Consider the following 15,765-nt stretch of genomic DNA (forward strand, 5'->3'; position numbering starts at 1 on the left):
ATATCACCTAAAAATTTTTAAAATATCATTTTATTATCAAAAATTATATTTTAAAGATAAACAGAGGTCAAACTCAATCCAAACTATTAAGGTTTTTAAAGAGAGAAGATTGATAAGTCTTTTAGTGATGAAATATTAGATTTTAGTAGTTATGATTGATCGAAATTTGACTTGAGAAGGGTATAGTGTAAACCCTAATCATTTGATTACCGGCGAATGGGGGTGTTAACGGGAGTAAGGTTTGAGGGGTTTTGATGATCGTCAAGCTAACATATGCAAGTTGCAGCAAGCTAACATATGCAAGTTGCAGCAAGCTACAGCGTAGTGTCGATAAACTAAACATTTTAGGCTGTTTTGTGGACGTTGCACCGGATTTTTTTTTTTTTAAATCAAAAGGAAAAAAACAGAAAGTGAATGACATAGACCAAAGACATTAAGATTTGGTTTAGGTATTAAGGAATCAGGATGACACCGATATGGACCCATTTAATAAAATATCACAACATTTTCTCGATTGTGTAAAATAGAATTAAGATATTTAAAGCAAAAATTATCTATTACTTTTCAACCTCTTATGACATGACCGTCCAATTGGAATTAAAAATAAAATAAAATTGATTTTATCCTCATATTTCTTTTCAAGGACCCTCAGTAGAGCAAAGCATGAAACCTATTACTCCACTGATGAATTTAAACCATGTCACTCTATATAAATGATATAAAAAGTAGTAAATCCTAAAAGATGAATGGAAATATGACAGAGAAAATTAGGAAAAAGTGAGTGAGGATGCATGCATGATGCCTGGATAAGTAGGAACTATCGTCCATGCATAGCTGGAAGAGCCTTTGAATATCGGCGACAATTTGCGACGAGATCTTCAATGCTGAGTGCCGGTACCAAGACTTTCCGCCTGGATACACATCACTCCACCGGGGCGGAGAGCTTTTGCCACCAACTCAAAGAATGAACTTTTGAAAAGCTCATCTCAGGTCCTGCATCAAATTAGTGTATATGATGAAACATTCGAATAATAAATTAATAAAAAACTGAAGATGATATATAAGAGGAAGAATTAGGTTACTATTGGGTCAAATGCATCCACTATTATAGCATCATAGGTACCACTTTGAACAGACTTCAAAAATTTAGTTCCTGACATTTTTGCAACATATTAAGAAGGTAAACTTTCAGGGTAAATATAGAGGAAAAGCTAGCTTAACAAGAGAAGCTAACAATCAAATTGAATATACCGTCTCTGACATGAAGTTTTACTCGAGAATCTCGTATCCAACAGCAATTTCAGGGAAGAATTCTATACACCTGAACAATTTATATTATATGAAATTTCACCGTCCGAATTGAGTATCAAAAGAGACAACTTTCGCAGGACCGTGCCTTTAATAATCATACAAGACGACGAATTAAACTTACTCAGCTGGGTCAAAATCCATGACCCACATCATATTAAAATCTGAAATTTGTACAGTAACAACGTGTATTATTTCAATAAAACCAAAAGTTGATGTTGACTTTGCGTAGGCATGGTGTTGATAACCATGTCGTATGATTCGTGTTTCACCTGAAATTAATAAACTACGACTCTGTCTCCACTTTTTAAATAATGAAAGATTAAAATATATCTCACGTTCACCAGCATCGTGTCAATCTCGCATATATCAATCTGCTCAAGGAAGAATGTCGAAGAGTTTCACGGATACCACCATCTCCTCCCCCAATAAGAACAAACCTATAATTTCAATAAAAAAAAAAAGAAGAAAAAGAACAAATTAACGACAGGCACCGATTGGAAGATAGAAAATTGTTGTCTAACTAATTACCCATAGATGATTTTATATAGACATGGATTTGGGGAGATCTTTAGAATGATTGTAATATAGATAAAAGAGAAACCTTTTTGGGGTTGGGAATAGAGCAGAGAGGAAGGTGAGTAATCATTTCTTGGTATGAAAACTCATCCTTTTCTGTGAGTTGGGAGAGCTCCATCCAGAACAAAAACCTTGCCGTATGATGATGATGCAATATATAACCGGGTACAATACATAATATATGAAATTAATGAAACATACACAAATTAATATATAGCAAGCTAGAAAAATAGTATGCAAATCAATTTTCTTTATATGTATATATCCATACCTCAAACACCATCATACTTGGAATTCAGACTTCCTTGAAATAATTTTTCTACCTTAAGAAGTGGCTTGGCCTGCAAGACATCAAACAATTTGATTAACGTTCAGCATAACCAACAATCATCATCATACAAGGCAAAATCATCACTTAGAAAGTTTGAGCAATTTCGAGTTGCATATATATGATTAGTCTCCTTGCTTAGCCTGAAATTTGCCAGCTTTACAGTCCATTGTGGTTATTTATCAAAGAAAAGGAGAAAAAAAAAAAAGAAAAAGGATCATGCATGTTATGAAAATGGTTGTCAGGATACATAACGTAAGTCAAAGAATAGAAAAGTACAATAGAATAGGTTCATTTTACAGTTAATTATTTTCCGGAAAGAAGAGTCACAAATAATAATTACAATGAAGTGCACAGAAAACCTTCAATAGATTAACTGCAGCAAATATCAAACACATCATCCTCTTGAACGATAAGTTTTCGAAGACATCCCATAGATTTACAATTTCATCCAAAATTTTGACATATAGGCTCAAATATTTCAGAATCAGTAATCAATTTTTCTGTTGAGAGAGGTGAAGTGTTGTTATAAAGTATATCTACTACATTTAATTTCAGTTGTGCATGTCCATTATATGTAAATATAAAAAGAAAAGAATTACGAATTATACAGTAATTGCCAAAACGAAAAATGGATGACAAAGACGGCGATGAAGTAAGAAAAATAAGTTAGTGCTGTCTCCCTGACCTGGCCATACGGGGCAATGCTCCGCAAACCACCCAGGAATGGGGGAGATGAAGCTCCTGAGTACTTTCGTTTTCTTCTTCTCTTTAACATGAATCGCTGAAACTACAGCAACTGCAGACTCCATTACAAGCCGAAACTATGCTCTTTGTTTTCTCCATGAGTTATTCTTTCTCCAGCTTCTCCCTGTGATAATGTTTGGCAGGTTAATAACAAAAACGTTTAAGTAAACAAATTTAACCAGAAGAAATATATATATGTATATATTTAATCTGGTGTTCCCATTTATAGTTATGTATTCAGCAACTTGTAAATGAGCACTATTATAAATAATATATATATATATATTGAGAGTAGAAATTAAATCCTGGTTGGTCTGAGATTCGTAATTAATACACCAAATCTCCCACTTTTCCTTTCCTGCCTTTTCTAATAACCCATCATCAATTTTTCTTGTCTTCACTTAAAATAAATTGTGATGAACATGACATATATAAGAATTCCAAAAGGATCTCTTAAGTAACAAATAAATGAATGCATTATAAAACAATACTATGTATAAATGAAGAAGACAGAAAAATCCCTTAATGAAAAGAAATCAAAGTTTTTTCCCTTAATTGAAATATTATTAGTACTAATATATATATAAATTGAATTTAACAACAGAATTTATCGAAGTACGCGGGGTTCTTTACTGGGAGTTTACTTTGTGTCAATGGGATTATGAAGTTAAAAGAGAAATTAGAAATTGTTTTGTGTTTTTTAAAGAGTAAACGGCTTTTTTCCACCCAAGGTTTGCCTTAATGATACTTTTCTATCCAAAAAGTTTTAAATACCATTTTTTTACCTATGGTATATTCCATTAATATCCAAAATACATTTCACTTTCCAATGGCGTTCGGTGAGTTCAGGAGCCAGGGTAGATGGTTTTTCATATAGTAAGGCTGGTGGATCGAATGGTGGTGATCGATTGAATATTCGCTGCTAGAATCAATTGAAAATTAGAAGAACAGGAAATCCTAGTTTTGCGATGGTCAACAATCGGCGAGAAATCAGATGCCGGAGTGAGAGGAATTTTGTGGAGAAGAGAGTGGAGGTTCAATGGTGATAACTGAAAGAATTTTTGCTGTCGACAATCGGCTTGGGTAGTTCTAAATATTAATTTTGGGTGACAAAGTTGAAACTTTTTAGGTGGGAAATGTCATTAAGGCAAACCTTGGGTGGGAAAAAGCCATCAACTTTTATAAAGTTAAAGTCAGCGCAGATGTGTTTTTAGAAATAGGATGGACAAACAAATGGTTATATGTCTTTATTTATATAAGTCTTTTTCATTTTCATCTTTATAAATACCTTAATTTACTTTGACATTTAATATTGAAAATAATCGAAAACTTGTCATCTTAATTCTTATTTTCACATTTCCTTTTATTGCTAGAAACTTAATCCATGGGTTATTCAATTACTAGTAACTAGACAACACTGATGAGACACGTGCGAACTTTATAAGCCTAATGTATATAGCAATGGGACAAGGTCTCTCCTGCCTCCAGCTTATAGAAGTATTGTATTAGGGGTGTTGTTATGCAAAAACACAACAACACGAGGTGTCCAATCGACCTTCGATGGACTGGCAAGATGGTGTGTGTATAAGAATAACTAACTTGGAAGGATTAAAAATCTATAATGGGATGACAAGAGAGGTTTTAAAGTGGTTCGGCAAGTATGAATCAAGCCTACGTTTATTGTTATATTATTGCTTTGCATTTGTACACGTAGATGATTACAAGGGAAACACATAAAGGCGAGGTTAAACTCTCTTAAGTGAGTTTCTTGTTCTATATGTGGATCATCCTCCTTCAAAATGGAGATGGAGTCTCCCTTTTACATCGTATGATATAGGCTAGGAGTTGTTATGGGATGATTACAAGTAAATCCCCTGTAATCCGGATCTGAGTCAACCCCTCCCATACTTAAGTCTGAATACTATGCTTAATATGATAACTTGTTAGGGAAGTCATCTGATGTGGAGCGACACTGGGGCAGACTCAACTGTCATAATCTTAGTTTGGTGTGAGGAAAGGGGCCAAATCTGGTCGTCGGAAGGGTCATGCACAACAGGGGTAATTTTGTTGATTTCTCCTTAGCCTTAGGTTTTGGTTTGTTAAGGTCAGGAGATCTCAAGGAGGTAGAAATAAATTTTCAAAAGAAAGGGTTCTGATAATTAGGAAAAAGTTGAGGAGGTGAAGTAATTCTCTTGTAAAATGAATGAAATTAACTTCAGTTATTTTTAAATTGCCGCGCGTTCTTTATAGTTTTAAGTTATAATTCGAGGCGAAATCCTCGTGGTAATCATCGATTCTCCAGAAATCTCGCAATGCAAATTGAAACCAACAACATCCATGATGGATCAGAAGCCATGTGTGCAGTAGATTATGTTCTTGTAAATTCCTCGGTTTGATCGTTAATCACAAGAGCTTCCTCTTCAGTGATTTCCACATAAATAATGACGGTGAAGCAAGATGAATAATAACATTAGCTTGTACAATTTGCACAAGACCTTCTCCCTCGCCGAGCCAACGCGTCCTGGTGGAACCGAGTCCACGACCCACAAAGCGACTTTATCACAAATGGAACCATTTTTTGGTGATTTGCCTTGTAGCGTTGTATTTAGACCCTCTTTATCTTTTCTACCCCATTATCCGCAACGGTGCTGACCATCGATCTCAATTAGGCATCGTGGTTACCTTCTTTAGGACAGTGACGGACGCATTCTTTCTCTCGCCACATTTTTATCAGTTCGAACAGCATTGTGGCACCAGTTCCAGGGTTTTTGGCAGGGGAGAGCTCGTCAAGGATCCAAAAAAGATTGCCAGCCGCTACTTGAAGTCTGAATTTGCTATGGATTTAGCAGCTGCACTTCCTCTCCCACAGGTTATATCATAGAATGGAATTTTAAGATTTGTTAATTATAAATATTACTTGGCGTTGCTTTGAAATGCAGCTTGTCATCTGGTTCGTGATTCAGTACTCAAATATACAACAGCTGAATATGCTAACACACTCTTTCTCTATTGTTTGATTCAATAAGTTCCCCGAATTTCAATTATATTCCCTCTAAACAGACGGATTATTAAAACGGCCGGAATTGTGGCCAAAAGTCCGTGGGTCAGGTCAGTTTACAATCTCCCTCATGTACATGCTTTGAGCATGTGAGCATTTATATATTCAATATCTTATAAATGCCGTTTATACATAATTTGCTTTATTTGATTTAAAATTTTCGGTGCAGCTTCTTGGAGCTGTATGGTATTTGTTTTCTATGCAGCGGCAGTATGAGTGCTGGTCTATCGAATGTCAAAAGGAGAGTAATATCACCAACGCTCAGCCTTGATTGCTTCTTTTCTTGACTGTGAAACTAAGGACAAACTAAACGCGAAGCTGGTTTAAGGCCACCATGGTGCTCCGCAATTGTGATGCTAAAGATGATGATAAGTTTCAGTTCGGAATATACGCTGATGCTTTTACTAATGATGTTGCTGAATCAACTTTCTTTAAAAAATTTCTATTGCCTCTGGTGGGGTTTAAAACGCTAAGGTATGGTCAGTTACAGGGAAAATCTCATGGAAAACTTTCTGTTGTCAACTTTCTTTCAATCAACATTCTAATTTATGTTTCATAGAGATCTTATTTAATGCTTGATTCATGTTTACCTTATGCAAATTTAATTAGTTATTTTGTAGCAAATAATAGAGGTCCTCATTATTTGGTAGAAAATGATTGACATATAGCTAAAATATTTCATTATTTTCTTAAAAAATTTTACCAATCTACTTTACAATTTTTTGGTGTGTATTATCCTACTAGTCCATTGGTAATACATACAATTATAAAAATTTCAGAGTTATTTACAAAAAACAAAAACAATGAAATTTTAAAGGAACCAATAAAGGCAATGAATTTTTTTTTTTTAAATATTGGAAACTCATTCATTTTCTTTATTGTTTAGGTGTTACATTTGATCCTAGAATTAAATTAGCAGGTTTAGAAAATGGTTTAGACAATTTAAGTGAAAATTTACAAACCGAAGCATATGCCAATCAAATAGGAGAGGTAAAAAATTGTCTTACAGAAGTATATTTCCAATATGAAAATAGGTATGGGAACTCGCAAAGAGGCGAAATATCCAGGGAAGTTGCATCAAAAGAATCAAATGAAGACTTCTACTCTTGGAGTGCACTGAATAGGCTAAAGAAGACCCGAATCCGAAGCACAACCTCTTCTTCAGAAGCACCACCAGCAACAACAACAACAACTAATATACTGTCCTCCACGCAGTCACAGAGTAATGAGCTTCAATAATATTTGGCAACCCCCGAAATGTTACCAGCAGATCCACAACAGAGAGCCAACTTTGACGTCTTAGAATATTGGAAAGCCAGAAAATGTATTTTTTCGTATTATCAAGACTTGCCTTGGATGTTTTCGCTGTTCTTGTCTCAACCGTCTCATCCGAACAAACATTTAGTGCAAGTGGAAGAATTTTAAATGAAAGGAGGACTAAACTTTCATAAAAAATGATTGAAGTCCTCACATGTCTTCGAGATTGGGAACGGTCGCGCCATCAAGATTAATACGAGATTGTCGACGATATTTTAATAGAAACATTTTAATTTTGTAATATAGATGATACAAATGAGGGAGGTCATAGTTAACCCCCAAATTAGTTGTTTTGTAAATTGTAACTTGTAAATTAATTGTCAATTATTGCACTCTTTTTTTCTTTACCAAGTTTTTGTCTCATTGGGTTTTTCTTGGTGGGGTTTTTAATGAGGCAATAATTGTTGTAATTTCTTATTTTATTTTTTGATAAATGAATAAATATAATTTTTCTTATATGAGTAACGGGGTGGATTACTTTTCCAACATTAGTTATTAAAAAAAAAAAAAAAAAAATTCTCCACATTTATCAGTATTTGAAACCATGATCAATTTAAATCTTGACACAAACATTAATCAAGTTTAAACCAAAGAAATATTGCATACATATATTAATCAAGTTTTGCTTTATAGTTTCTGTACATACGTGTGATTTGCATTGATAATATATGACTGTAATTATAATTCTATCCAATAATTAATATATATAATAGAAGGTTAATCCAAAGTTTTGATGTAAACGTCCAACACGTTAACCCTGCATAAAAACATCACTCGCTAATTATAACTCATCAATTGTGGAGAGAATACTTTGTATGGTTAACTATATAAATACATTTGAAATTTACTTAATTTTAATTAATTAATTAATCAAATTGCTCATGATTAGAAATTGACGAATATTGTGAAGGCGGCAATGTCACCAACCACAGCCACTTACTTATCCCTTGCGTAACCCAATTGGTTTGTGAGCTTAATAAATGTTTTATCGTTTTTAATTAAATAAATAAATCATATTAACTATTAAGCTAATTATGAATCATGATTATTTGGATACATATTTTCTCGTTCTTTAATTAAATTTAAGTAATTATGAATCATGATTAATTATTTGGAATTTGAGTATGTATTTGGTACTACTTAATAAAAAATTGACACGATACAAACAGTAAAAATTAAGGAAACATTAAATTTGAAGAGAACCAGAATTCACAAGATTAATGAATCGACCATCAATCTATTGAGCTCTAATTAAAGTAACACATTGTTTAAATTTGATTTATAAACCAACGAATTAAAATTGACATAAATTATTGAAAAAAGAAACATGAATGAGTATAAATTATTGAGTTTCTATCACAACATTGATTCTGATTTCTGAGGCTGGAGTCTTGGCATATATTCTGATTACTTATTGCTGAAAATCAATTTTATCGATCCTTTTATGTTTCAGTTGTAATGGTGACAACTCCCCTTCAGACTGCTGCTATTTCAGATGACTTTGGAGTTCACTGACTTCTTTGCAAATGATGGTAGACAAAATGCGGCAGAATGTACCTGAATATATAGTAGATCATCATATATATATATATAGCAAGAAAAAAGTTTCAGAATGTGAAGCCAATTAATGGTGCTTTGAGGACGAGATTAATTACCTCTGAGTCGTAAAATTTCAGTGGCTCTTTTGCCACACCGAAAGTTTGTTCTGGATCGATGGGGTTGACAGGACGTTTGAAGTCCACGGAGGGACCCTCAGTAGAGCAAAGCATGAAACCTATTACTCCACTGATGAATTTAAACCATGTTACTCTATATTGAATACTATACAAAAAGTAGTAAATCCTAAAAGATGAATGGAATAAATGACAGAGAAAATTAGGAAAAAGAGAGTGAGGATGCATGCATGCATGCCTTGGATAAGTAGGAACTATCGTCCATGCATAGCTGGAAGAGCCTTTGAATATCCGGAGACAATTTGCGACGAGATCTTCAATGCTGAGTGCCGGATACCATAGACTTTCCGCCTGGATACACATCACTCCACCGGGGCGGAGAGCTTTTGCCACCAACTCAAAGAATGAACTTTTGAAAAGCTCATCTTCAGGTCCTGCATCAAATTAGTGTATAATGAGAACATTCGAATTAATAAATTAATTAATAACTGAAGATGATATATAAAAGGAAGAAATTAGGTTACTTATTGGGTCAAATGCATCCACTATTATAGCATCATAGGTACCACTTTGAACAGACTTCAAAAATTTAGTTCCTGACATTTTTGCAACATATTAAGAAGGTAAACTTTCAGGGTAAATATAGAGGAAAAGCTAGCTATAACAAGAAGAAACTAACAATCAAATTGAATATACCGTCTCTGACATGAAGTTTTACTCGAGAATCCTCGTATCCAACAGCAATTTCAGGGAAGAATTCCTTATACACCTGAAACAATATTATATTATATGAAATTTCACCGTCAGAATTTTGAGTCATCAAAAGAGACAACTTTCGCAGGACCGTGCCTTTAATAATCATACAAGACGACGAATTAAACTTACTCAGCTGGGACAAAATCCATGACCCACATCATATATAAAATTCTGAATTTGTAGAGTAACAACGTGTATTATTTTAATAAAACCAAAAGTTAATGTTGACTTTGCTGTAGGCATGGTGTTGAATAATCCATGTCATATGATTCGTGTTTCACCTGAAATTAATAAACTACGACTCTGTCTCCCACTTTTTTAAACACTGAAAGATTAAAATATTACTCACGTTCACCAGCATCGTGTCAATCTCGCATATATCAATCTGCTCAACGGAAGAATGTCGAGAGATTTCACGTAGGATACCACCATCTCCTCCCCCAATAAGCAACACCTAAAATTTCAATAAAAAAAAAAAGAAGAAAAGAAAAAAATTCAACGACAGGCCACTGATTGGAAGATAGAAAATTGTTGTCTAACTAATTACACAATAGATTGTATTTATATAGACATGGATTTGGGGAGATCTTTAGAATGATTGTAAATTATGATAAAAGAGAAACCTTTTTGGGGTTGGGAATAGAGCAGAGAGGAAGGTGAGTAATCATTTCTTGGTATGAAAACTCATCCTTTTCTGTGAGTTGGAGAGCTCCATCCAGAACAAAAACCTTGCCGTATGATGATGACTGCATATAATATAACCAGGGTACAATACATAATATATTGAAATTAATGAACATACACAAATTAATATATAGCAAGCTAGAAAAATAGTATGCCAAATCAAATTTTCTTTATATGTATATATCCATACCTCAAACACCATCATACTTTGGAATTCAGACTTTCCTTGAAATATAATTTTTTCTACCTTTAAGAAGTGTGCTTGGCCTGCAAGATACATCAAACAATTTGATTAACGTTCAGCATAACCAACAATCATACTATCACAAGGCAAAATCATCACTTAGAAAGTCTGAGCAATTTCGAGTTGCATATATATGATTAGGTCTCCTTGCTTAAGCCTGAAATTTGCCAGCTTTACAGTCCATATTTTGTGGTTATTTATCAAAGAAAAGGAGAAAAAAAAAAAAAAAAAAGGATCAATGCATGTTATGAAAAATTTGGTTGTCAGGATACATAACGTAAGTCAAAGAATAGAAAAGTACAATCAGAATAGGTTCATTTTACAGTTTAATTAATTTTCCGGAAAGAAGAAGGTTCACAAAAATAACTTAATTTTACAATGAAATGTGCACAGAAAACCTTCAAATAGATTAACTGCAGCAAATATCAAACACATCATCCTCTTGAACGATAAGTTTTCGAAGAACATCCCATAGATTTACAATTTTCATCCAAAATTTGACATATATGGCTCAAAAAATATTCAGAAGCAGTAATCAATTTTCTTCTGTTGCGAGAGAGTGAAGTGTTGCGATAAAGTATATTCTACTACATTTAATTTCAGTTGTGCATTGTCATATATGTATAATAAAGAAAAAGAATTAGAATTATCAGTAAATTGCCAAAACGAAAATGGATGACAAAGAGGGATGAAGTAAGAAAAATAAGTTATGTGCTGTCTCATGACCTGGCCATACGGGGCAATGCTCCGCAAACCACCCAGGAATGGGTGGGATGATGCTCCTAGTACTTTCGTTTTCTTCTTCTCTTTCACATGAATCGCTGAAACTACAGCAACTGCAGACTCACCATTACAAGCCGAAACTATGCTCTTTGTTTCTTCATGAGTATTCTCTTCTCCAGCTTCTCCCGTGATAATGTTTGGCAGGTTTAACAAAAACGTTTAAGTAAACAAATTTAACCAGAAGAAATATATATATGTATATATTTATTGGTGTTCCATTTATAGTTATGTATTCAGCAACTTGTAAATGAGCACTATATATATTATATATATATATAGATATATTGTTAGTAAGAATTAAATCTGGTTGGTCTGAGAATCTGTAATTAATACACCAAATCTCCCACTTTTTCCTTTCCTCCTCCTTTTCTAATTAACCCATCATCAATTTTTCTTGTCTTCACTTAAATAAATTGTGATACATGACATATATAAGAATTCCAAATAGGATCTCTTATAAGTAACAAATAAATGAATGCATTATAAAAATACTATGTATAAATGAAGAAGACAGAAAAATCCCTTAATGAGAAAGAAATCAGTTTTTTTTTCCCTTAATTGAAATATTATATATATATATATATATATATAAACTTGAATTTAACAACAGAATTTAATCGTACGCGGGTTTCTTTACTTGGAAGTCTTACTTTGTGTCAAAGGATTATGAAGTGTAAAAGAGAAATTAGAAAATGGTTTTGTTTTTTTAAAGAGTAAACGCTTTTTCCCACCCAAGGTTTGCCTTAATGAACTTTTCTATCCAAAAAGTTTCGAAATACCATTTTACCCATGTTTATATTCCTTAATATCCAAAAACATTTCACTTTCTCAATTGGCGTTCGGTAGTCGAGCCAGGGTAAGATGGTTTTTCATATAGTGAAAGGCTGTGATCGAGGTGGTGACGATTGAATATTCGCTGTAGAATCAATTGAAATTAGCTAAGAACAGGAAACCGTTTTTGCATGGTCAACAATCGGCGAGAAATCAGATGCCGAGTGAGAGAAATTTTGTGAGAAGAGTGGAGGTTCAAGGTGATAATGAGAGAATTTTGCTGTCGAAATCGGCTTTGGGTAGTACTAAATATTAATTTTGGTGAAAAGTTGAAACTTTTTAGGTGGGAAATGTCATTAAGGCAAACCTTGGTGGGAAAAGTCCATACTTTTTAGTTAAGTCAGCGCAGATGTGTTTGTTTAGAAATAGGATGGACAAAAAATGGTTTCATATGTCTTTATTTATATAAGTCTTTTTCATTTTCATCTTTTATAAATACCTTTAATTTCTTTGACCATTTATATTGAAAATATCGAAACCTTTGTCATCTTAATTCTTATTTTCACATTTCCTTTTATTGCTAGAACATTAATCCATGGGTTATTCACATTACTATACTAGACAACATCTGATGAGACACTGCGAACTTTTAAGCCTAATGTTATATGCAATGGAAAGCTCTCCTGCCTCCAGTTATAAAAGTATTGTTATTGGGTGTTGTTATGCAAAAACACAACAACCAAGGTGTCCATCGACCTTCGATGGACTGAGCAAATGTGTGGGTGATTAAGAATAACAACTTGGAATGGATTAAAAAATCCTAAAGGATGACAAAGAGGTTTTAAGTGGTTCGGCAAGTATGAATCAAGCCTACGTTTATTGTTATTTATGCTTTTGATTTGCTTTACACTAAATGATTACAAGGGAAACACTAAAGGCAGGTTAAACTCTCTCTAAGTGTTTCTTGTTCTTATGTGGATCATCCTCCTTCAAAATGGAGATGGAGTCTCCCTTTATACACATCGTATGTAATGGCTAGGAGTTGTTAGGGATAGATTACAAGTATATCCCTGTAATCCGGATCTGAGTCAATCCCTCCCATTTAAGTCTTGAACCTATGCTTAATATTGATATACTTATTAGGAAGTCTCTGAGTGGAGACGACACGTGGGGCAGCTCAACTGTATATCCTGTTTGGTGTGAGGAAAGGTGACCCAAATCTGTCGTCGAAGGTCTGCACAACAAGGGGTAATTTTGTGATTTCTCCTTAGCCTTAGGTTTTGGTTTGTTAAGGTCAGGAGATCTCAAGGGAGGTAGAATAATTTTCAAAAGTAAAGGGTCTTAAATTAGGAAAAAGTTGAGGGAGGTGAAGAATTTCTTGTAAAAGAATGAAATTACTACTTCAGTTATCTTTAAATTGCCGCGCGTTCTTTATAGTTTTAAGTTTAATTCGAGGCGAAATCCTCGTGGTAATCATCGATCTCCAAAATCTCGCAATGCAAATTGAAACCACAACATCATGATGATCCAGAAGCCATGTGTGCAGTAGATTAATGTTCTTGTACAATTTCTCTCTGGTTTGATCGTTTAATCAAAGAGCTTCCTCTTCGGTGATTCCACATAAATAATGACGGTGAAGCAAGATGAATAATAACATAAGCTTGTACAATTTGCACAAGACCTTCTCCCTCCGCCGAGCCAACGCGTCCTGGTGGAACCGAATCCACGACCACAAAAGCGACTTTATCACAAAATGGAACATTTTTTTCTGGTGATCTGCCTTGTAGCGTTGTATTTAGACCCTCTGTATCTTTTCTACCCCATTATCCGCAACGATTGCTTGACCATCGATCTCAATTTAGGCATCGTGGTACCTTCTTTAGGACAGTGACGGACGCATTCTTTCTCTCGCACATTTTTATCAAGTTCAGAACAGCATTTGTGGCACCCAGTTCCAGGGTTTTTGGCAGGGGAGAGCTCGTCAAGGATCCAAAAAAGATTGCCAGCCGCTACTTGAAGTCTGAATTTGCTATGGATTTAGCAGCTGCACTTCCTCTCCCACAGTTATATCACAGAATGGAATTTTAAGATTTGTTAATTATAAATATTTTTACTTGGCGTTGCTTGAATGCAGCTTGTCTCTGGTTCGTATTCCAGTACTCAAATATACAACAGCTGAATATGCAACCACACTCTTTCTCTCATGTTTCTGATTCAATGTTCCCCGAATTTCAATTATATTCCCTCTTAACAGACGGATTATTAAAACTGAATTGTGGCCAAAAGTCCGTGGTCAGGCTCTGTTTACAATCTCCTCATGTACATGTTTGAGCCATGTGAGCATTATATATTCAATTCTTATATATCCGTTTATCATCATTTGTCTCTTTATTTGATTTAAAATTTTCGGTGCAGCTTCTTGGAGCGTATGGTATTTGTTTTCTATGCACGGCAGTATGAGTGGGTCTATCGAATGTCAAAAGGAGAGTAATATCCACCAACGCTCAGCCTTGTATTGCTTCTTTTCTTGACTTGAAACTAAGACAAACATAACGCGAAGCTTGGTTTAAGGCCACTGGTGCTCCGCAATTGTGATGCTAAAGATGATGATAAGTTTCAGTTCGGAATATACGCTGATGCTTTTACTAATGATGTGCTGAATCAACTTTCTTTAAAAATATTTCTATTGCCTCTGGTGGGGTTTAAAAACGCTAGGTATAGGTCAGTTACAGGGAAAATCTCATGGAAAACTTTTCGTTGTAACTTTCTTTCTCAATTCAACATTCTAATTTATGTTTATCCATAGAGATATTCAGCTCTTCCATTCTCAAATACATCCTTCGTTTTAAATCATCGAAATCCGGTTTGTTATTAAGCTATAACAAGAAAAACAGGAATCACCTAGATTTTATTTCTAAAAAGATTATGAAGAGCAGGAGTCCCTGTTATCTTGCTTCTTACTACTATTATAAAAATGGTATAGAAATATTAATTTGATGTTTTGACTGTAATACAATTTCAACCATTTCTTGATGTGTAGTTGCTATGGGCAGAATCTTGAGACGAGTACTTACTGTTGGTGAAACAATATTCAGCATTGTTTCTGCATTGGTGGTCTAATTCTGTTCTCACATCATAGGCAAAATGCAGGTATGGAAAAATCATAGAGTATCAGAAAGATGCTTCAGTGTTTAATTAGTCTGATTTGATAATTTTTTTTCTTCTTAAAGACGTATTTGCAATCCACAAACGCTAGACTAGAGGAGTGGAGGGTTAGAAGAAAAGATACAGAAGAGTGGATGAGGCACCGGCAATTGCCCCAAGAGCTGCAAGAACGGGTACGCCGGTTTGTGCAATACATGGCTAGCCACAAGAGGAGCTGATGAAGAATCCATTTTGGGCTCTTTACCTTTGGATCTTAGCGCAAATTCAGAGGCATCTCTGTCTAGCTTTTTTTCAACGTGTAAGTCCATTGCCTGTGTCCATTAGTAGCTGAAAAGGGAACTCTTCCGGAGGT

The 15,765-nt window shown here is 34.3% G+C and overlaps 1 protein-coding gene and 1 pseudogene across 1 annotated transcript in view; both read right to left on the reverse strand.

Annotated features, from left to right (window-relative positions):
• Positions 1 to 638: 638 nt before the first annotated feature.
• Positions 639 to 3,027, reverse strand: LOC116136625 (annotated as a pseudogene).
• Positions 3,028 to 8,682: 5,655 nt separating this feature from the next.
• Positions 8,683 to 15,765, reverse strand: part of LOC116135676 (spermidine synthase 1-like) — a 43,191-nt gene continuing 36,108 nt past the window's right edge. The window contains exons 2-9 of the mRNA XM_031421397.1: positions 10,641 to 10,717; positions 10,390 to 10,512; positions 10,116 to 10,220; positions 9,707 to 9,779; positions 9,535 to 9,606; positions 9,249 to 9,444; positions 8,993 to 9,122; positions 8,683 to 8,894 (exon numbers count right to left, since the gene is read on the reverse strand). Of these exons, the coding sequence (XP_031277257.1) occupies positions 8,829 to 8,894; positions 8,993 to 9,122; positions 9,249 to 9,444; positions 9,535 to 9,606; positions 9,707 to 9,779; positions 10,116 to 10,220; positions 10,390 to 10,512; positions 10,641 to 10,717 (842 nt within the window). The 3' untranslated portion in view covers positions 8,683 to 8,828. The remainder of the gene's footprint in view (positions 8,895 to 8,992; positions 9,123 to 9,248; positions 9,445 to 9,534; positions 9,607 to 9,706; positions 9,780 to 10,115; positions 10,221 to 10,389; positions 10,513 to 10,640; positions 10,718 to 15,765) is intronic.

The sequence above is a fragment of the Pistacia vera genome, unplaced genomic scaffold (assembly GCF_008641045.1).
Source record: "Pistacia vera cultivar Batoury unplaced genomic scaffold, PisVer_v2 Contig109, whole genome shotgun sequence".
Classification (NCBI taxonomy): Eukaryota; Viridiplantae; Streptophyta; class Magnoliopsida; order Sapindales; family Anacardiaceae; genus Pistacia; species Pistacia vera.